The sequence below is a fragment of the Anguilla rostrata genome, chromosome 2 (assembly GCF_018555375.3).
Source record: "Anguilla rostrata isolate EN2019 chromosome 2, ASM1855537v3, whole genome shotgun sequence".
NCBI classification, from domain to species: domain Eukaryota; kingdom Metazoa; phylum Chordata; class Actinopteri; order Anguilliformes; family Anguillidae; genus Anguilla; species Anguilla rostrata.
In genome coordinates, this window is record NC_057934.1 from 39,731,268 (window position 1) to 39,753,304 (window position 22,037).

At 42.3% G+C, this 22,037-nt stretch overlaps 1 protein-coding gene across 2 annotated transcripts; it reads right to left on the reverse strand.

Moving 5' to 3' along the window:
* Positions 1–1,359: 1,359 nt before the first annotated feature.
* Positions 1,360–21,775, reverse strand: LOC135247990 (transient receptor potential cation channel subfamily M member 4-like). Of its 2 annotated transcripts, none has more exons than XM_064322034.1 (28): positions 21,520–21,775; positions 18,486–18,547; positions 18,203–18,380; positions 17,044–17,224; positions 16,052–16,221; positions 15,750–15,927; positions 14,952–15,016; positions 14,594–14,830; positions 13,651–13,753; positions 13,354–13,475; positions 12,598–12,903; positions 12,064–12,165; positions 11,403–11,531; positions 11,071–11,200; positions 10,599–10,744; positions 10,285–10,397; positions 10,070–10,171; positions 9,875–9,933; positions 9,362–9,594; positions 7,858–7,973; positions 7,227–7,359; positions 6,552–6,726; positions 5,732–5,897; positions 5,143–5,324; positions 3,502–3,634; positions 2,694–2,766; positions 2,280–2,373; positions 1,360–2,032 (listed from the first exon to the last, which is right to left on the reverse strand). In XM_064322034.1, the coding sequence occupies exons 1-28, from the start codon at positions 21,574–21,576 to the stop codon at positions 2,007–2,009; spliced, it is 3,771 nt and encodes a 1,256-aa protein (XP_064178104.1). In that variant the 5' UTR covers positions 21,577–21,775; the 3' UTR covers positions 1,360–2,006. The 2 variants fall into 2 exon arrangements, with proteins under 2 accessions (XP_064178104.1, XP_064178103.1); XM_064322033.1 differs by having other exon boundaries at positions 9,362–9,591; positions 9,869–9,933.
* Between the last annotated feature and the right edge of the window lie 262 nt (positions 21,776–22,037).

The window sequence follows — 22,037 nt, forward strand, 5'->3', positions numbered from 1 at the left end:
ATGCCGGAAAAAGTGTATGTGTGTGCACATAGATATGGGCGAGCACACATTCACACACACCCTCACACGTGCATAAATGTGCTCCTAATCCCCAACATTTGGCTGGGAATCTATCAAACAGTCAGTTCATACCCAGGACTGTCACAGATGGACATTCCTGGAGCACATAATGAGTTGCACTTTGACACGCTGGAAGGTCATGCATGGAGAAGTAACAGTTGTCTCAACTACTCACTGACTTAAAATTATTTTGAAACTATTATGTAAGTATTTTGGAAGAAAGTTCACATATTGTATTCAAATCAGTTAACTATATATAGCCATGGCAGCAGTGACAATACTCAACAACAAAAAACCCACTCACAAACACAAGCACATAAATGTAAAAAAAATAAAAAGTGCAAATGGTCTGGACAGAAACAATGGCATGGCACGCAGGCACAGACATGGGTACACGTAGTACTAGCCTCAGGCAGTCAAGCATTGACACTCAACCTTTCTGCAGCCAAACCCACCAACCCCCAACAACACATTGCCAAAATAGTTGAGTGTGTGAGTTGTGGGATGGGCAGGTGGGCAGGAACTCTATTAAAAGCCCCTCTATCCCCCAGTATCAGTATAAAGTGACCTTCACTTCGTCTGCCGGTCACTGGAACTGTGCGTTGTAAGCTTCATCGCAGTCCCTCTTTCCCTTTCCCCTTTCTCACATCGAACAGTAGCTCTGTCTTCCTTCATAAGGCCTGTGCATTAGCTTTCAACATTTCCTTTTCTAAATCCTCCTCTCCAACCCTCTCTAAAAAAACAGCACTTTGTTTGTCCCTTTGTCCTAATTATCTCCTCCCAAAGTCACTTTGTTGAATCATTTCCCCCCTTCCCCTGCCTTTGTCGTTACCGTCTCTGGGGACAAATGCTCATTTCACTAAATCTCTGTCAGACATCTGTTGTGCTTCCTCGATTTTGTTTTGACTTGTGAGTGGTTTTCACATGCATGTGAGCAAGACAATGAGACTGAATGAAATGTGGCTAAAACTAATGTGCGGGTGAAATCTGAGGAGGCTGGACACAGGGGACCAAAATATGCTCTACTCCATAAACCCATTCAACTGTGATGGGCTCTACCAAATGGCCTCTTCAATACACATTAAGTGTCTGTGCACAAACAAAATGATGTTGGTAGGTAATTACATCATGCCACAGTACATAGAACTGTAAGATATACATACACAGCAACTGTAAGTCTAGAATTTCTGTTGAGAAAGTCCTATGTATATACAGATGGGTGACAAATTAAAGGAAAAACCTGAATAAATGAGTGGAGAAACATAACAAATACAGCTTCTTGGAGAAAAACAGTCAAAATAAGCAAGCAAGATCGTTTAATTCAGCAAACATCAATCAGAAACATATATGAGATCCAACAAAATTTTAAGTAAACAGTTTAAGATGGAATGGCTTTTCTTCTGTGTTAATTTTGTTTCCTCCTGTAAGATCCATGGTTACGCAATTCATTTCATCTCCTCGGCCAGTGTGATCCATGCAAGCACACATCCTTGTAAGGTTAAAGCCAAAACAGAACATTGTCCTCCACACACTGTGCCCTTTACTCTCCAAAGAGATGACAACAGGAGGTCTCACACACATACACACACACACACACAAATTTGAATTTACATAACCATTTCTTAAATAAAATGACACCAGACAGTCGCCCTAGAGTTCCCTAGCAAGATCAAGTGTTGTTTCTCTATGTATTTCTGAAGTTTGTATTTGTATGTATTTCCACACTCATTCCTGATCTGTGTGAAAACAGTGAACAATATGAAAGTACAGCACGAGCAAATGACAAATAGTGAAGGCTGATATAAAAACAGAAAGTGAACAATCAGCAGCAGTAAAACAGCCTTCAGGATTTAAAGCCATAAAAACAGGTTCAGTAACAAAGTGAAAAAGTCTGCCTCTTCCTTTCACTGACCCTATATATTAATTTTGGTTGTTTTCCTTTGGAATCAACTCGAAGAAGAGGGAGGAGGCTCTGAAAGACAAAAGGTACAGTATTATGATTATCATAAATATGCAATTAGATGTAAGAAATTTTAGGGAGGGGGGAAATTATTGAGAATTGGTAACAGAAACTAAAGTAATTGTCAATGAAATGCTGCTCAAAATCTCAAATAGACAGCTTTAAATGTATAATACACATTTCCCTGTATGTTACAGGTGACCCATTCCTCAAAGAGACCTGGCTGGCAGTGGGAAAAAGTGACAGCATATAGCAGTACCTCTGAGTTTAGGTGGAGGACGTGTTGGCTTGCCCAGGTTGCTCTGATGTAATGTCTCCACCACCCAAGCGAGGGCACTACAGCAATAATCCGTCTGTGAGTGAGAAAGAGAGAGAGAGAGAGAGAGAGAGAGAGAGAGAGAGAGAGGGAGAGGGAGAGAGAGGGAGAGGGAGAGAGAGGAGAGTGCAGTAGATTAACTGTAGCCACTGTACTCAGCTGACTGAGAGGACAGCTGCAGAATAAACTCATGTTGAAGGGGAGAGAAGCTGCCCTTATACAAGCAAGCTGTGAATTTAATGTGTTGGGTTACTGTGGGCCCAGGTGGAATGAAGACCAGAGACCTTGAGTCCCATTGCAGGGCTCAAGTTGTGCTACTAACAGGCAGTAAAGGAAATAGGACTAATGACAGCTTACCTGTGATTCCAGTGCTCTCAATCGGCGATCATGGTCACGAATTTCAGCCATTTGTTTCAGCACATTGTCCACCCTGCGCACACAGCAGTACTCCATCATTCACTGTCTGTTAATGCGTGTCGTCACCTTATATACCTCATGCCTTGTACAACAGCGCACAAACAAATGGAAAAGGCAATCAAGCCCTAGCTAGGCCTGACAGCCACTAAACTGAGATGTGAAAGCAGGGCAGAGACAAGGTTGGAGGGAGACAGAGGTAGAGACATGGGTTTAGAGACACATTGGTGGAGAAAGAGGCAGAAGGAGGTGCAGGGAGACAGAGCCATAGTCACACACACATAGGGCCACAGAGGGGGAGAGAGACACACACATAGGGCCACAGAGGGGGAGAGAGACACACATATAGGGCCACAGAGGGGGAGAGACACACATATAGGGCCACAGAGGGGGAGAGAGACACACACATAGGGCCACAGAGGGGGAGAGAGACACACATATATAGGGCCACAGAGGGGAGAGAGACACACATATATAGGGCCACAGAGGGGGAGAGAGACACACACATAGGGCCACAGAGGGGGAGAGAGACACACACATAGGGCCACAGAGGGGGAGAGAGACACACATATATAGGGCCACAGAGGCAGAGAGAGACACACATACAGGGCCACAGAGGGGGAGAGAGACACACACATAGGGCCACAGAGGGGGAGAGAGACACACACATAGGGCCACAGAGGGGGAGAGAGACACACACATAGGGCCACAGAGGGGGAGAGAGACAGGTGGGGAGAGCGGAAAAGGCTACTTGGCAGATGTGCGCTTGAGTCTCTCTGTGTCGCTCCCTCGCTGCCTCTTGTTCAGTTCGGTCAGGAGGTTCTCTTTCTGAATGGCCTCCCATGTCATCAGCCTGTTGGCCCGCTTGTCTGTTAACTCCATCACTGGGTGGGTGGGGGGGAGAGACAGGTGCTAGTTAGTGAGGGACACTGTTTACTCAGATGGCCCTTCTCAAACAGCAGCCCAAGACAGCAGACAAATAGACAGCTCAGAGAACAGAAGGTACAGTCTATGTTAAAACCCCTAAGGAAAAAAATGGAAAGACAAAAAATGGGGCAACAGTGGCAAAGGAGAAGAATTCTTTTGTAGAAGACTTGAAAGGGGAATCCTTAACAAAGCATCATTTTTCACCCCACAACATGCAACACGGTAAAAAAACATGTGGATGTAGCAAACCTGATGCACTCTGGGACCTGCTGTTTTTGAACCAGCCTACCGTAAATCATGAAGACATAATCGCTCTCATTCAACTTCAGCCTCTGAAAATCCCCAGAGCACATCTTTGAAAGTGATGACGCTAAATGATTCTGGTCTTGCCGCTCAGTACATTCAAGGCTTTGGCTGTAGCATTTAATGTGTGGCTTTTACTTTCAGCCTTCATTAAGGCTGCTATTGTAAGTTTCTAATTCTGTTGTGGTTCTTTAATTCTTCAACTGATGGAAAAGCACACTGGACCTGTGGCATCTGATGAATGAACTGCAATTATGATGATTATCATTATTATTATTATCATGTAGCCATAGTAGTAGGTTAGTAATAACCATGTTGTTCATAAATATATAAATAATATATATAATGTCAATATGAATATATACTGCATGTATACTGTATTTTGACAACATGTTAATCAAAATAATGTTTGATGTTTTAATGTGAATCTTTCACTTATGAAATCGCATGGCAGAACTTAGCATCCCATTGCTTGCCACAAAGTTGTTTTAAACCATGAGCTTCTTCTGTCTCTCTAAACATTTCTTCATGATCTTCCACTTAATAAAAGGTTTACTGTAAAGGCAAGAGTTTTCCCATTATATATGAGTGATAAGCAACGATGAAAATGAAGGGTTTTTTTATTGAATAAGAAAGTACTTCAAATTATACTAAACATATATAAATTTGTGTATGTGTTGCAGAAATAAACAGTAAAATGTCCATTGTTAAATCAACTCTTACAGTGTATATATGGTCCTGGTCTGGCCCAATTAACCCTGGACATTTCACTGAGTACTACCCACAAAAAATGTAGGCTAAGGCTTCCATGTGGGCAGCTCTGTCACTCCTCTTAGGGGGAAAGGGCCCTCCATTTAAGCTGAAATTTGCAATGCAACACAAACTCAGCATGAAATGTATTAGCTTTATCCTGTTGCCATTATTCTCACCATTACACAAGAACAAACGCAGCAGAAACTTTCCCAGATGCAAACTTGCACAAACTCACAACTCCCACCAAACTCACTCGTATATACCTCGTATACTGCATATAGGTGGTAAGTACCACCCATATGCAAGCTAGAACAGCTAAATAACAGAACCATATGCCCACCCTTCCACCAGTTAATTATTCTTTTGTTTCAGCCACTGACACCATTGGACACAACTTTGTTACACTCACCGAAGTGGCGGACCTTGACAGAGGGGATCTTGCGGATTTTCCTCTTGATGATGAGGTGGAGGTGGGATAGAATGATAAAGGGGGGAGCCAGGGAGGGGCGCATGTGGTAATCCACAATCAGGTTGTAACGCTGGAATTTCCAGTAGATGTCGCTGTTGTCTTGTACCTTGGAGAACGTGTAGCTGGTGTAAAAGGAAGGGAGGAGCCATGGATCAGTACACCATTGTTGTCTGTCTTTAGGTTGGTTGCTTTTTATCTGATACCACAAAAGGCCAAATTTCCCCACCAGACATAATTAAGTCGAAAAGAATTTAACAGAATGGAAACAGTACTAACCACATTCTATTCATGCTGAGGATACTACATAGATAAAATATTGAAGGTATATTAAACAGCAAGAGACACCCTTGCCATAGTGATAGAGGTGGGGATAGTGATGGGGAGAGAAGCAAAGAGCAAAAATAGAGGTCAAAAAAGGGAGGGAGGGAGAGAGAGGAAGAGAGAGAGAGGTAAACAGAGAGGGAGAGAGAGAGAGAGAGTATGTGAGAGAGAGAGAGAGAGAGAGAGAGAGAGATGTTAAAAGCCATACCTGAACATGGCAATGAGAAGGTTGAGAAGCAAGATGTTGGTGACCAGCAGGTAGACCACCAGCAGAATGATCACCAGCCAATTGGCATAAGTGTTGATACAAGGCTCAGCTCCAGCATCAATTAGCGTCACGTTGTCTGTGCAGGTCACCTCCCCAGCCTTGGCAGCTAAGGACAGAGGGACAAATAGTGAATGAAAGATTCAAAAAGAGGAAGAGCTCAACAGGGAAAGGTTAACACTTTTGATCTGTAACAAGTGTACAGTGCATATGATTGTACGCAGTGCACACTTTGGAAAAAGGCCATATCTCTAAGAGGGATAGGTCAACTTTTGGAGAATTTGATGTTGTTTCATTTTTAGCCTATTCTTTGAATTTGCCCAGACAGTTTTTGTGTGCTATGAATAATATTATTGATAAATACAAAAGTTTCTGATGGCTTGCTGGCTTTACAGTGACTAATATAGGGGCATTCAGGGGTTTGTGGTCTGGAGCATGAAAATATCTGACAACGCAATTCAAGCAGTTCCAAATCTGCTTGTATAATGATGTTACACCTCTAGAGGTTTACCGGCCATTTTAAGTCTGCAGGTTGTCAGAAACTTCTGTTAAAAACCTGAAAAATATCCTTAATTTCACATTAAAAAACAGGTCTGGCCCCATTGAAAATTTACACTAAAACAGTAATAATATTTTTTAAAACCCAGAAAGTTAACTATCCTTTAAATATTTTGTGATTGCGGTATTTCTCAATTTTAGGCAGCAAACAGTATGGAATACATGCACTGCACTAACAAGCAGGGAATCAGACACTGTAGAATACCATCAAGGTCCTCAAGGGGGATCTGTCCGAAAATGTGCAGGTAAGGCCGGTAGAACACCCTGCGCAGGACCCAGTCTGGGCGAGAGTCATACGAGTACAGCAACGCCTGATTGGCCACTCCATATGCCAATAGCCACACCCCCAGGAAGAAAAGGAAGAAGAACACATCTTTGATCTGAGGGAGAAAAAGACAGAGGGAAAGGAGTGGTGAGTGCAACACAGTTGTGAAAAGAGAAAATAAATTCTCCTTTTAAAGTATAATATAAAAATAAAAATGAATTGGTTTTTGAGCCGGCATTTGCAAATTTGTTAAGCTAGGCATATTCCCTCCCAGCACTGTCAATTTTATTTATTTATTTATTTTTTTAGAAAATTGTAGCAGGGCAGTCTTTAAAAATAGATGGTTCTAAGTGTCCAAAGCTTCAAATGACTTCCAATGGCATGAAAAATACAAAATAAAATGTTTTAAAAAATTGTGATGTATTGTTTTTTTTTCTTCAGAATATAAAGAGCAGGCAGTGATGTCAAAATATTTCAAAGTTAACTTATCCTCCACCTGCTCTTAAACCACCCACCACTCTGACAGTTGATCTCACAGTTAATCTCTTTGACCAATATTCATTCCCTCCCTCTCATTCATTACCCCCTCTCTTTTTCTCTTTCTCTCTCTCTCACCATTTTCCCCAAAATAATAATCTTGGGGCCCATTCTCTTGTGAATGGCAAAAATGTGGATGAGTCTGAGGGTGAACACCATGTAATCCAGACAGAGCACGGCCCGGCCGATCTCGTAGGACCACTGGAACATTCTGGCAAGAGAAGGAAGGAAAGTGGAAAAACAGGTTGAGCGTTGCTTGGGCCTCACATTGGGCTCAGAGAGCAGACGGGTTGTGCCCACGCCCTTCATCTATACAAAAGCCACAATGTTCAACAGTCTGTAAACAGATCAAGTAGCGCAGTGCACAAAGAACCACTTTCTAGTAACTGTCACGCTCTTCCCCTTCCCTGCCCCAATCATGACACTAGCCAGTTTGTCACATTCCATTATATCAGATAGGTCACCCTATAATGGAAGTTGGGCCAATCTGGCCAACAGTGTGAAACAACTTTTGTAGTACTTGAAGGAGAACACGGACAAACAGAAAGTGGTTGAGTAAGCTGGAATATGACGAGATTGAGAGATATGATGGAAGTCTCATTGGATAAATTACTGAAATGACTGCGCTCAACATCTCTCCGCTTGTCTGTACAGTATTTCACACAGGTACGCAGTGAGCTGAGTGGTGGGGCAGTCGGTCATTGATTACCTGCAGCACATGCCGACGATGAATAATACGATGGCTGTAAGGTCACACTTGTTCCACAGATCCTGAATGTACAGCCACATCCTCTGTAGCAATGGGCTGTTCCCCACAAAGAAGGTCTGTGAGAGCAGGTGGAGATATTTATGAACAGTATGTATAGATATATAGTGTCCTCCAAAATGATTCACACTCTAGACAGAGATACGCAAAACAAGACTGTGTAAAATAAGCAACGTGGGGGTGGCCCATAATACTGAAATCTAATTACAGAGGAGGCAGGTGGAAATGAGCCCACAGGTCACAGGTTCGATTCCCAGGTAAGACACTGCCGTTGTACCCTTGAACAAGGTACTGAACCTGCATTGCTTCAGTATATATCCAGCTGTATAAATGGATGCTATGTAAAAAGTCACTCTGGATAAGAGCATCTGCTAAATGCCTGTAATGTAATACCCCCCAGTCAACAATCTGGGTGTACAGTATGTAGGGCTGATTCATTCATTTCCGTACTGTACAAAACTGATGCATCTCAGTACTATAAAACAGTTATTCATCTCAGTACTGTCAACACTGATTCATTTCAGTACTGTACAACACTGATTCATTTCAGTACTGTACAACAGTTATTCATCTCAGTACTGTACAACAGTTATTCATCTCAGTACTGTACAACACTCTCAGATCTAAAAGACTGCTGTACAGTACCGAGCTGAATCAGCCCGACATACACCCATGTGAGATCAGTGAGGGGTCTGATGTCCCACTTCTAATTGAAATTGCATGGATTGATCCATTTGAACCATTGAACTAGTTGAAATGAAAGGGAGCAAAATTGTTCCTGTTGTCTCTGGTCACGTTGGACTTCAGAATTTACTTTGGCTGACTAGAGCCTTAAGCTGTACAAGAGCCATAATCAGGCGGGAGCAGAAGCAGGGTTTAGAGTAAACAGGGAAGGAGATACTGTACACCGTGAGTACAGCATGGACTTAAAGACTGTATAGTATCACAGTGTACAGTATCACCTTCCCTGTATACTAAATCCTGCTTCTGCTCCCTCCTGCCCTTGTACAGCTTAAGTCTCTGGTCAGCCAAAGTAAATTTTGAAGTCAAATGTGACCATGTTATACATATCTACACAGACCCAGTAGATCCTTCTGCAAAGAAAAAAAATCCAGGGACAACAGGAACAATTTTGCTCCCCTTAATTTTTTACTAGTCCAATAGGGTCGAGAGTCAGCCACTCTACAGACTGCACCACGTCACACACAACTGAACACTCTGGTAAGTATAGACATCCATCATTCATTGCCAGGTTTCCTCTCTTGTAACATGACATTATTTGAATTTTACAAAACCTCAAGGCTCAACATTAATAGGGTTGTACTGTGAGTTCTGACAATATGCATAATGCTGTGTTGACCCAGTCCATCGAAAAATGTAAAATGAAACAGTCCATGGTCCAAAACACCAACAGTAATACTGTATGGACAGCCTTCTTTCTCCATACCTGTCGGATTTCTTCGCAGACAATGGTGAAGACCCAGAAGTACAGCACAAACTCCATTGTGGAAGGACCTTCTGGAGGTGGTGGCTTGAAGTCAACCAATAGCACATAGGCAAACAGGAAGAGGAACAGGAAGTACATCAGCACATTTCCTAGAAAAGAAGTGACTGGTGCAGACCAGAACTGTCTCCATCGGGCTAGCACAAATGGGCGCTTAGACTTCCGATGGGTGTGTTCTAGAGAGGAAAGAGAATGAGAGAGTTATTTAAGAACATGTACAAAGGCTAATGATCACAATTAGCAAATAAGCAGTATTGTACTCTGGGATGGGCTAAATACCTTTAGTGTTCATGCTGACTGATGTAACACTACACTACATTACAAGGGAGAGGGTTATGTGAGGAGTAATGAGGGGAAAAAATAAAGATATGGATGAAAGACAGAAATAGATAGAAATAAAGAGGTAGAGAGAGAGAGAAAGAGTCAAGATTAACACTGCCAGAGAGAGAGTCCCACCTTTGTTCGGTCTTAGAGAATGAAATTCTGTGAATTCTTCAGGTTCGTCTTCACTGAGACTGGGGAGAGGGAGACACACATGCAAAGTGCATTGACTGTCTTGACATTTGATTTTCCCAGCTGAAAGGTAAGGGCAAATGCAGATGCTCACAGACACAGAAGCATTAGGAAAAATGAGCAGCAGGAGAACATTACGTTTGCTTGATGTCAGCGAAAGAGAAGATGGTCTCTCCATCCAGGCTATCCATCTCTTTGGCCGGAGGAACCTCCTCATGGTTTGCGTCCTCATCGAGCTTCCTGAGGGAGGGAGAGAGAAAGAAAAAAATTTTTCGTCACAGTTGACAGTCCTGATACGACAGGTCACTCACAGTGACGCTGAGACAAAGCAAGAGAGAGAGACAGTTGCTGACCTGTAGTTGATGAGTCTGGTATAGACAAGAAAAGGGCAAAAGAAAGTAAAGATGAGCTTCCACTTGTTTGTGTTTCTGTCCATATCTCCCCACCAGATCTCAGTCAGGAGAGACTATAACAAAAACAAAGTTCAAAATCCAACATCAGCTTTGGAAAAACATTGATAACATGAAGAAACTTCAAACAGACATGCATAATTTTTTACATTTTTTTATTAAGTGCTGACCACAGTTTGTCCTGATATATTTTATAAATGAAGTATATAAATATATATATCAAAGCATGGTAGATAAGTAAAGACTGACAAACAGACCTGCACTCCATCATGGCTGAAGAAGAGGCGGGCATCACCTGCTGTCGCCATCTGCAGAGCGGTAGCACCGCCCCAAACCATTGACTTCTTGATGAGTAGCGTAAAGGAGCGATTCTCACTGCTCTGATAGCACTGACTGAACACATCTAGAGAGGGGGGCAGAGGGAGACCTTAAAAATACAATACTATGTGCTATGTTGTGCCAAATCCACTGCACAACTGCATTAAAAATGTAAAGGTTTTAAAAATAAATAAAAACACTTTAACAGATGATATTTCTGTGTATTCAACATTATAAGACACACATTTTATCCATGCTCCCTTCAGTCCATTTCCTTATGAAGCACAAATATAATGCAAAGCATTCCATCATAGACACCACGTCAATGCAATGTACATTGCAATTAATGAACATCAAGCACAAATATGACTGCAGTCTCTTGGTCATTGGGCGAACTTTCCACTCCCTCACCATGTGCCAGGTTCTCAAACTTCTGTGCCAGCTCCTTCATGGACTGCTTGGTCTCATTCTCCGATTCCAGTTTTGAAAGTTCCCTCAGCATCTTACAGCCAGTGAGCGCGCTCAGCACAGACTCACCTACCTAAGAAAGAGAGAGATTCAAAGAGAGAGAGAGAGTGAGTAATGAGTGAGGGAAATGATTACAGGACATAATCCTCTGATTGAGTAATGAAGTCAGCTTGTCTAGCACATATCTATCTTGGGTTGACAGTGCTGTAAGTTACTGTATGCTACGGTATGATAATGCTCCTGCCACAGATGAACACCACACATTGGTGAATTACCATCTCCCAGAAGAAGATGGCCATCTCTCGGCGGTTCTGCAGGACAGCCCAGATGAACAGAGCAGCCCAGGGGTGGAGGCAGGACTTGCTGCGGTACAAACACGGGCCCTGAAGAACCTTGTTCACTTTCTGAGAGACAAACAGAAATTTTAACCAGTAATCCCATGACAAACATTCACATCTAAAAGGTGAAGCAGTACATGAAGGAGTCTGCACACTACAAAAAACCTTCCACACAGAGGTCTTCAGTATCAGAAGTATATAATTATATTATTATGTTCACAATCTAAAATAAAAACTTCCTGAGTTCCATTCATCTTGCCCCTTCAAGTTCATTAGGAACAGGTTCCAGTCCAGCTCCAAACCACCAATCATAACCTCCCATTTTTGTCAGGGTGTACAGAGTAAATCCCAACACCTTTAAACCTTCATTTCTAAGCCAATGCTTGGCTGCCTGTAATACTTATTCTGCCACACCCCACAGAGCAATGCTTTCCCCTTACCCCAAATTACCCATGGCCAAAGAGGTTAACTCAAAGGCTTGGATACATTGCAGGTCCTGCTGCACTTTATCTATCCAGTGGCAACATCAGCAAAGTGATCCGACTGCAGTTTGACCCCTCAGCAGGTGCAGTCATGTTAATGGGTAGTGTTACAGTACCTTGAGTGACTTTCTTGTGGGAGCAACATCATCCAGTTGCAAGGGACCAAAGTAGAACGGCAGACAAACATCTCCCAAGATCTCCCACAATACTCTTGAAACCTGGGAGAGGAGGAAGAGGGATGCAACTATTAGCATTCGAGAGGGAATATCTAAGGTAGCTTACAGTACACATGCACTGTTCCTCTGTCTAAAATGTGAGCAGCTATCATCTACAACAGGGCTACGAAACCCAAGTTATCAAAGGCCACAATCTAGCAAGTTTTCATGTGCTTCTACTTTCGAAACTCAAAAAATGTCTTCCATTTCAAAGCTACCTGAGAAAAATGCCCAAACGGATTTAATGCCCCTCCGGGACCAAGGTAAAGTATCCCTTATCTACACGGTCCTAAATTATTTATTATTATTTACAAAATTGCAGCATACTACTCAGGTCTAAAAACTCTTTTCCCTTTGTATTTATTTTACACAGAATTGACCTGGTAATAGGTTTACATCCCTGTGCATTAGTACACTACTTTCCTTAGGTCTCACCTCGTACAAACTGAATTCCTTAGTGGACCGTTCTTTAATGAGTCCAGACTGGGGGTTCTCGCCGGATGCGATATCGTCCTCTGTATTGAGGGAGGGCGCCAACCCCGCGCTGACCTGCCGCTCGCTCAGACGGCGGTGCAGCAGCGTGTAGGCCAGGGAGCTGTCCGACACAGAACTGTACAGGCTCTCCAGCCGCTCGTACGTCAGGTAGTCCAGGATGTTGAAGCCGTTCTCGGTGAAGAGCCGCACAAACTGGGGCTTGTTGTTCACCAAGGCGTCTGTCATGGAGTCCTCCAAGTCAGCGTACTGATCGGGGAGGGAGGTCAGTAAACAGATCGTGAGTAACGCTGCCTGTAAACACTTAGTGACTGATTGACTAGAGTGCAGTCAAGCTGCTGATGGATAATGTCCTGGGGGAAATGCGTTGTGAAGGAGAAGGAAATAAAGTTTATATTACATTACATTAAATAAAAAACAATCCACTGCATTTGCCTTGTGGCAAACACCAAGTGCAAATAACATAAAAAACAGAGAACAGAGAACAAGTGATTATTGGCCTAGTCCTTCAGTTAATTATAATACAGAACATTTTCTTATACATGGAGACAGAAGAGATGCTCCTATATGGACTATGTAGAGCCAAGACTACTCTGATCAATGTAATCTACAGAGTAAATGATGTCCAGTATGGGGACAGTGCATTACTGAATGCTGAGAGATTCACACAGAATTATGTTTGGAGGAGATTCATCGCACCTTCCACTGAATATTCCCATTGAAGAGCTCGCTCTTGGCAATGTCCACTCGGTTCCAGGCCACAGCGAGTTTCAGCTCCTCTGTGTAAGGGCTTTTGTCATTTGCATCCCGCTGTTTACTCGCTGTAAAATAGACAAAGAATGAAATTGGTGAAATGGCCATTACCGGCTTTGCAAATCGCTGCCTTTTTAATCCACCACTTTTCATGAAAGAAAAGGGGCATATTTGCTTTGGTGTCAGTTATCTCTCAGCAGTTACAGCAGGTGAACCAAATACAAGGAAGAAATAGATGTTTACCTCGGACTAGAGCTTTAAGCAGTACGGTGTCAAAATCATCCGGTCCCTCCTGCTCACCATGATAGATGGTGATCAGCTCCCTATTCTGACATATATTCAGCCCCTGAGAATGAGGCGTGAGAAAGAATAATTATAAAAAGTTGATAAAAGGATTCATGAGATTCATATTTAGGCAGAATGGAAGAAAGCTGGCCACACCCTTACCTCACATCTACCACCTAACTGAGATGAAAATGTCCTCATAAAGACCCTGTGCAATCTTTCTTAGGGGCAAACCCAGATATGTTATAGTGACAAATAAACTTTGTTTAGCTCCAAAGCAGTGTATACAGTGACATTATAGCTCCAGAGGCTATACATATTACCAGATTCATTTTATAGTGTTTGTTCACAATTATAAACATGAAAATCTAGTTTCTATATGGTACCAATGCTTTTTCTCAGTTCAAAAGCAGAACAAGCTCTCCACTCCCATTGTCAGATGCAAGGTTTATATCCAGATACTTAGCCATGGAGTAGTCTACCACCAAGTAGATGTTCTATGCCTAGCATAGCAAGCTACTTACAAATTAAAATGAAGTTACGATTATTTCCAACTACAAAACAGAAGAGTTTCAGCTACATTTCCAAACCTTATTTATTCAAAACCAAATTTACAGATGATCACGTCCAACAGAAAAGAACCTCAGAGGTTGAAGAGGGAAGGTAAACTACCCTTTAAGTTGTACTGCACACAACCTCGCCCACTCATATCTGTGCAAGCTCAATTTACAGACAGATGTGTGAAAAAAAGAACTAGCTAGACATCCCATGTCCTGGAGAAGAGAACAGCACCTGTTTGACGATTTTGAATGCAAAAAAATGTTACATTTGGTCTTTGAAATTTGGTCTGTCACACTCTGCTTTCCGAAGAACACAAGACTTATCTGCCCCCCGCCCTTACCATTTCAGTCAGTTTCTCAATCTTTTTTTCTTTCTCAGAGGGAAAGTGCTTCTTCACTCTCTGTCTAACTTGCTCCCTCAGGTCAAGATTGGGGTCCTCCTCTTCTCCTTCAACTGCAGCCGAGACAGAGGGTGCAGAGAAGAGGTCATCCACAATCTCAGAGATGAGGTCAGCTGCACCCCCTGACCCTTCCAGGACGAGCCAGGGCGTCAAGTTCCGAAGAGAACTCTCCACTTGCTGAAAATAACCAAGGGTTTGGCATTAATAGGTGTCGGCTGGGATAAAAGCAACATTGTAAGCAACAAATGACAATATTATTCATTGCTATGATCACTGCTTGCACTATTCACAACCCCACCTTTAGCATGGATGCCTCTCCGGCTATCAGCATACACAGGACAGGAATCTCAATGCTTCCGCTGCCTGGAGGAGAACAAAACGGATACAGATGGACATACCATTTTGCAATTACCCTTGCATAAAACCTGATAAAGGTTAGACCAGCAGACAAACTTGACAGGCTGAGATGACTTCACAACCCACTGAACACATAAAGATGAGTTCAAGTTTATCTATGAAATAACAATAAGCTACATTTTCTGATATAAGTCATATTGCTGCAATAATATTAATTAATGCTGCTACAGAGAAAGCTATGGAATTACAGTAAAATGCACAGTGTTTTAGAATTGACTTCGCAGCTATAAATCAGTAGCGCAAATTGATGCTTTTAACACTGTATAACTTATAACTAAAAAAATGACGAGACAGAAAACATAAGGAAGTCTGAATTACATGCTTATCTCCTGAAAAAGTAGTGCAGGTTTTTATTAATGTTAGACACTGCCACACTTAACAACATAACCAGATGACAGATTTTAGCTTAGACTCTGATTGAAGGGGACAGTGACCTAAGAAGACTGAAAAACATGTAACACCGTATCTCCATGACTAGTCAACAAACAGGTTATTCAGCCTTCTCCTCAGTAGGTACAAAAAGACCAGTACAAAAGATACAAAAAACATGACAGTACACAGAAATACACAACCTCCAGATAGCACCATCAGTGGCAAATTGAGCTAATTTCAATATTTTTTCTCCCCCTCCCCCTTGCTTTCGTCCCTTCTTACTACATGCGCCCAGCTATTCTCTCACCCCAGATGCCCGTCTTCTGGTTGGAGATGTACTCCTCCAGACGGGCCCTGAAGCCGGCTTCCACCCCCCTGCGCCCCACGCTGCCGTCGTCCACCAGCAGAAAGGCCTGGCAGTTGTTGTCCAGGCAGCAGGTGTCGCTCGAAGTGTTCTGCACATAGTATCTGGCAGGGAAGCTGCCCTGAAAGACAGCGAAGACAGCGACCTAACATTAGAAACTCAAGCAAGGCGGTATGTGGCTGCGGGCTTTTCATTATTGCACATGGCATGCGTTTGTAGGATGGCATCCTTGGCGCTAACGCTACCTGCGGGTTGACCAGTTGCTGTCTGTTTTGTACCAGGCTCCAGGGTGTGATGCCCAGGGTGATGACCTTGGTTTGGGTCAGTGAGGGGGCAGCGGTGCCATGGTCTCTGACCGCCTCGCCCACACACCTCCCCACCCCCTCTCGCAACCCTCCTGTCAATATCCATGCGCCTGAAAGAAAAACAGAGCATGTGTGTGTAAGTGAGAGAAAGAGAGGTATGGAAAGAAAGGCATTGGTTCAGCTATAATGCATTAATTGAGTTCTCTGGTATCTTGCTCAATTTTGAGTTGACATGGGTGTGGGGGGTTGACTTTTTTCTTTATTACAATGAAAAGTACAGAACAGCTACCATGTTCTTAAATTCTGTGTAATCCATGTAAACCATGCTTTTTTGTAAAAATAGAAAAAAAAACTAAATTAAGCAAAAAAAATAAAAAGGAACAATGCACTGACATAAATGCACTGCTTGGCAAGCCTCTAAAGAGCCTTGAATAAGAACGGAATTTACGCAAATGATTTGGGCTTTCCAGATGCAGGAAGGCCCGTGCAAGTGGCCGCTGTGATTGATGTGGTACTGTGGAGCCCACGTCTCTGAATGCCCTTGTCCTTGTGACGGGAATTCCTCTGGTTGAGCCAGGCTTTCAGAGGAAGCCTCTATTGTGATCGCATTTAGCAGCATACCCTAAGGGGCAGCGCTCTCCCTTCATGTGCCATTCGAAAAAGAGACGGCAATTGTTTACAAGATGTCCTTGCTGACACCACTGCCCCATTCCTTCTGGCCTCGGGGTGTAAAATGACTCCACTACGATGTAACATGGACAGCTGACAGACAACGGCATGTGTCCCATGTGTCCTGGGTACACACTCATACATGCTAACCTTCTCCTAAACAGCTAGGGAAGACGTGAAAGGAAACGGGAAAGATGGATATTTAAAACGCAATGACTGAAAATGAGAGAACACAAAGGAAGAAGAAAGGGTGGGGGACTCACCAGTACTCTGCGCAGCCTTAACCAGGCCCTGTCTGAGCACCTCTCGAACCCAGGGCTTCACCTTCACCTTGCCCTGTCCGCCCACCACTGACACCACCAAGTTAGGCTGAGGTATTCCCCAGTGAACGGTCATCAGTGTGTACACGGTGTTTGGGGCGGTGTCGCAGGACAAGCGCAGGAACTGGGAGTAGCGGGGGAGAGAGAACGTCACATACAGACCACACCGGACATTGGCACATTGGTGCTAAGAGCAAGATGGTACGGTACATGGACACTGGCCGACCAGACCCTTCAGCACCTGACCACTGACTGAGGTGTTTCTAACTCAAACACAATCCCAAGCTGCGACCTGTGTGATTGACTGACCAAGACATCGGAATAAACAGCAAGGTTACTTGACGAAGCTCAAGTAACCTCTGAGTCTGAGACTTCAGAGTAGTTTGAGTCTATTTTCACTGTAACACTGCGGGATGCTGGACCATTGGAGAGCCTAAAGCCCAGAGCAAACTTTTTAAGTCACTCAGCGAATCAGAAACGTCTTGTATCAAAGGCATTTGCAAGATGCCACACCCTGTCAAAGCTTTATTGAGAGTACCCCTCTTGAAGAGCTTGCAGCTTTCATGTGTTTGCATATATGGCTCCAAATGTTTCCTAAAAAATATACAGGAATCATTGTGTAGCCAGCGAGAGTTCCTGTAAGTTCTAATTAAATTCAGTTATCTGAATTATTAAAATCAAAACTCCAGAAAGAACTCAGTGCAAGTGAACTCAGCGCATTTTTTAAATTCTAATACAACACTAAGGGGTGTTTTAAAAAACAATGTTCAAAAAAATTGTTTTGACAGCTACATGTACTGGGTGAACAAAACACCTATTGGCAGCGACTTAACACATTGTAAATGTAACAATGTTCCAATTTTTTCAGTTGCACATTTGTTATCACTGCTGTCAGAAATTGAGAAAAGGCAGTTCAACACAGAATAGGCACCGGTGAGAGAAAAGAGCAAGGGGTCTTGAGATCAGGGCAACAAAAGGAAGAAGGAAGAAGATGAAAGGGTAAAAACAATTAATTACAAATGCAACCAAGGGGTAACGTTACGATTGACTGGATGAATGAGCGAGCGACTCATAGTCAGAACTAAGTAAAAGGAGCACCCACGTGACTGTGTCTCTTCCCTGCGCCAGCAAACTCCAGTTCCCCAAAGGCGTCGGTCGGGTACTCAGACGAGTGCTGGGCGCTGTCCCACTGGCTCACGATGGCTGTGCTGAAATAATCCCCCGTGGCCACTGACGTATGCGTCTCCCGTGCCCCCCCACACTGACACAGAGCTCCATTGCTGAGGGGGGAGGCGAAGGAGAGATTATATATATGCATGAACAGATTCAACTCCACAGTCGTGTAAAAACTGTTATATGGAGACAAAAAAAAGGATGGTGCCTACCTCGACGAATCTTCAACAAAAGTTGTACACACTCTCTTCTTAATGATCTTGCAGATCCAGCTCTACAATGATAAAATAACTTTAGATTTTGTTCACTGAAACAAGTTTGTTCAGCTGGATACCAGTATCTAGATCACAAAGCTCCGTAAACCAATTAGACAACCGTTGATGGCACAGGAGTGGCCATTTCTAGGAACTAAATACCATTCTGTACAAGACAGCCCAGGGCAGACAGACAAGTCCATTCCTGCATCTGCCCTGAAAATAACTGCGGTAAACAAAATCACTACACCCAAAAATTTTAATGTCAAACTTTGTTGAATCACACTACATACTGCCAAAGAACACAGAGAAAACATATAATAGCGGTCTTCAAATTCAGTACAAATAAAGCTCAATTCAACAATTTCATTTAAAAGCCAAATCACATTGTTGTGTTTGAAACTCTGCCTCATTTCATCCTTTAATGTTGAATGATAGATATAACTATTGTAGTGGGAAGTTAACAGGATCCAGTTTGCTAACATTTTCTATGTAGAATCTTGTTGGGCGTCGCTGTGGCCACATAGGGATTAGAAAAACAAGAAAGCCATTAAATTAACATGATTTGTACAACAGGGTGGGTGATAGTATTCAAATTTTTGAAGGAGTAAATTAAATCAGAATATGCAATGTCATTGTAATTATATGCACATTCACTTTACCAAATCTGCAGTTTAACACAGCATTTGTTTGGGTAAACAGTGCTATTCAACATATCAAAGATGTTTATTGGAAAGAGTTGGAAAGTTCAATGCTTGGCCAAACATTAAACAACATCTCAGAATTTGAGGTAATCACATTTATTTTTGCTTGTACAACAATGACTGGGGACAACCACAAACTAAATCAACCACATACTTTCCAAATTTAATTGTATTCTCAGTGGGAGGTCAGAAGATAAATATTACAGATGCCTGCCTCTGTGAAGAGAGATCTGGTGCTCTAATTTGTGTGTCCTTGGCATACACATTGATTGTTACTGCCATTACAATTTCTCCAGGTAAATGTGGATGTTTTTTTTGCCTATTTTATTGTATCGATGAATAAAATGAAAACAGCACATGATTGTTGCCGGGGGAAAAAAATCTTTAATTTTCATTGATATAAAACAATAGGGGGTTTAGCAGCCTTCAGTTTTGAGCTATTTTATTTGAGACAAAGTTTCAAACACAGAACTGGAACATGGAAATGTTCCACCGTCATGAAATAAGTGCCTCAAGAAAATAGTAGATACCCAACAGAGGACCTCTCTATGCCTTTTCTGCTTGATCCTGAGAGTAGTTCTTGTACTGCGCTAAGAACTGAGAGAGTGTGTGCTGTAGGAAGCTGTAATTTCCCACTGTCCAGTTATTGCTAGTTATTACTGTATCTTTTTTTAGAATTTCAAGACTCCAGTCTGCTTGAATCATAAGTTAGCCCTTTGGCTAGTTGCTACTGAATAACAAAGGTAGGGGGCTAGTTAGAATCTAACTGCTTTGGTGAGAAATATGCAAGGTAGTTAAGATTGGTTGATGAACTTATCACACATTTTACATGTTTTGATGCAGTGAAAGGTGAGAGAGCAGTCTGTTGATATATGATAAGTAAACCTATGTATCTATCTAAACCTAAAACTTTCAACAACAAAAAAAAGTCCTGTAAAACTTAGCTAACCTAGCTAACCTAAACAAAGGTTTAGGATTGGCCACTCATTACGTAAGTGCATCAGAGCTAGTTACATATTTAGGGCTATTATTCTTTGATCCAGCACCCCCGCGACCCTGACCAGGATAAGCAGGTATAGATATGGATGGATGTTCAGAGTGCTAGTTTTGTTGTAGCAAAAAATAGGGATGATTTACCATCCTAATGCCATATTATTTTACAAAGAACAAATATTTCATAGTCATTTAAGGACTTCTAATCATTCAGCTCATGTAGGCACTACTGTTGTTCCGCACAGGCAAATGATTCATTTTCAAAGAAGTGGGATTTCTTTGTTTTTAATTTCCCTGATGAAAATTCAAGCCAAGACCAGCTGGTTGTTGCTGGTCTAATCTAGTCTAAAATGTCCTGTGGCTGGTCAAAGCTGGTTAAACTGGTGGCTAAACTGGCATATTCGCTGACTATAGGCTGATGAACAGCTGATTAAACTGGTTGACCAGCTAAAACCAGCAAGAAGTATTGAAAACACAGTTAAACCAGCTTGATCAGCTTAAATTGGTTTAAACTGTAATTTTTGGCAGGGTTATCAAGAGACTGAGGTTGAAATAAAAGCCAGCATACACAGTAAGTAAGGCCCAGGACCAATTTTGGGAGCATCTCAGTTATCAGGCTTTAGGCTTTCTATTTCCAAGATTAAATTTAGTTTTTCTCTATATGGACTCTTATAATAAGTAGGTATATTGCTTTTTAGATAAGCCAAAATTAAGCGTACAATATATGATTACGATTCGGGAGGGGGGGGAGAGAAACACATTGCTTCAAAGCTGTTGCAGACGATATTAAGTTATTATAGTCGCCTAAACCGGTTTCAGTTTGGGATGGAATAAAAGTGGACTGACGTCACGGCTATCTTGGCAACAATCACTACCTCTGGCGTGGTTTCAATCCGAAGTTAAAACGTAAAATACAGCAACAGAACTGTTCGCAACCAGCAAGGGTGGTTAAGAAGAGATCAAGGAAAAATCTAAACTATACTGTAGGCGAAACTACGACACATCCAACTAAAACGTGGACACTTCCACAATCCGGATATTAGGCTAACCTACTTCCAAAGTTAAATAGGCATTTTCCGCATTACTATTAGTGAACTTCAAGAAACAGTGTTTCTTCCCCTCAGAATATTTTAGACGCAATAGATTAACAGCGCGAAAATCAAGTTGCCATGCACTTTACTTATGTATGTATAAAAATGTGTTCTCTTTTCTAGCTCGCAGTGATGCAAATGTTTTTAGCCAAAAATGCGTGTACGTTACTGCGTAGGAAAATCTAATTCAGAGCTTAAAGTTACCTGATCCTTCTCCGGTTTCCCCGTTCCTCCTCCCTCCTCTTTATTAGTGTCTTTCATCGCTCCAGGTCCCCTACCATGAGGTAGAGCAGGCTACTGTAGGGTACCTCTGGTGCAGCAAGAGCAATATGATTGATCGTCACCATAAAGGTGAACTAAGGGAAGCCCGTGATAAAATGGGATGTGGCTCCAATTCGGGAAGTAGCTTCACTTCAAGGAACAACCCGCCCTGTAGTCACAGACATCTACCTTGACGATTAAAGTAGTTACCTAGGCTACATGTAGCCTGGCGTGCCGAGGGTGTGGTTTCAAACATGGAATTAAAAGATAAAAATAACCCGTGAAAAGCATTACTAATAGAACTCAAAATACCCGTCAGATTTAGTGCTTAAATACTTCGATATTTGACACACTGACATACAAGCTGCATTTTAAACAATATCGGGGTGATCCAGGTTGACTGTCAAAAAGTATATATTCGTCCGAAGATCATTAGAATGTTCTTAACATTCTGATGCTGA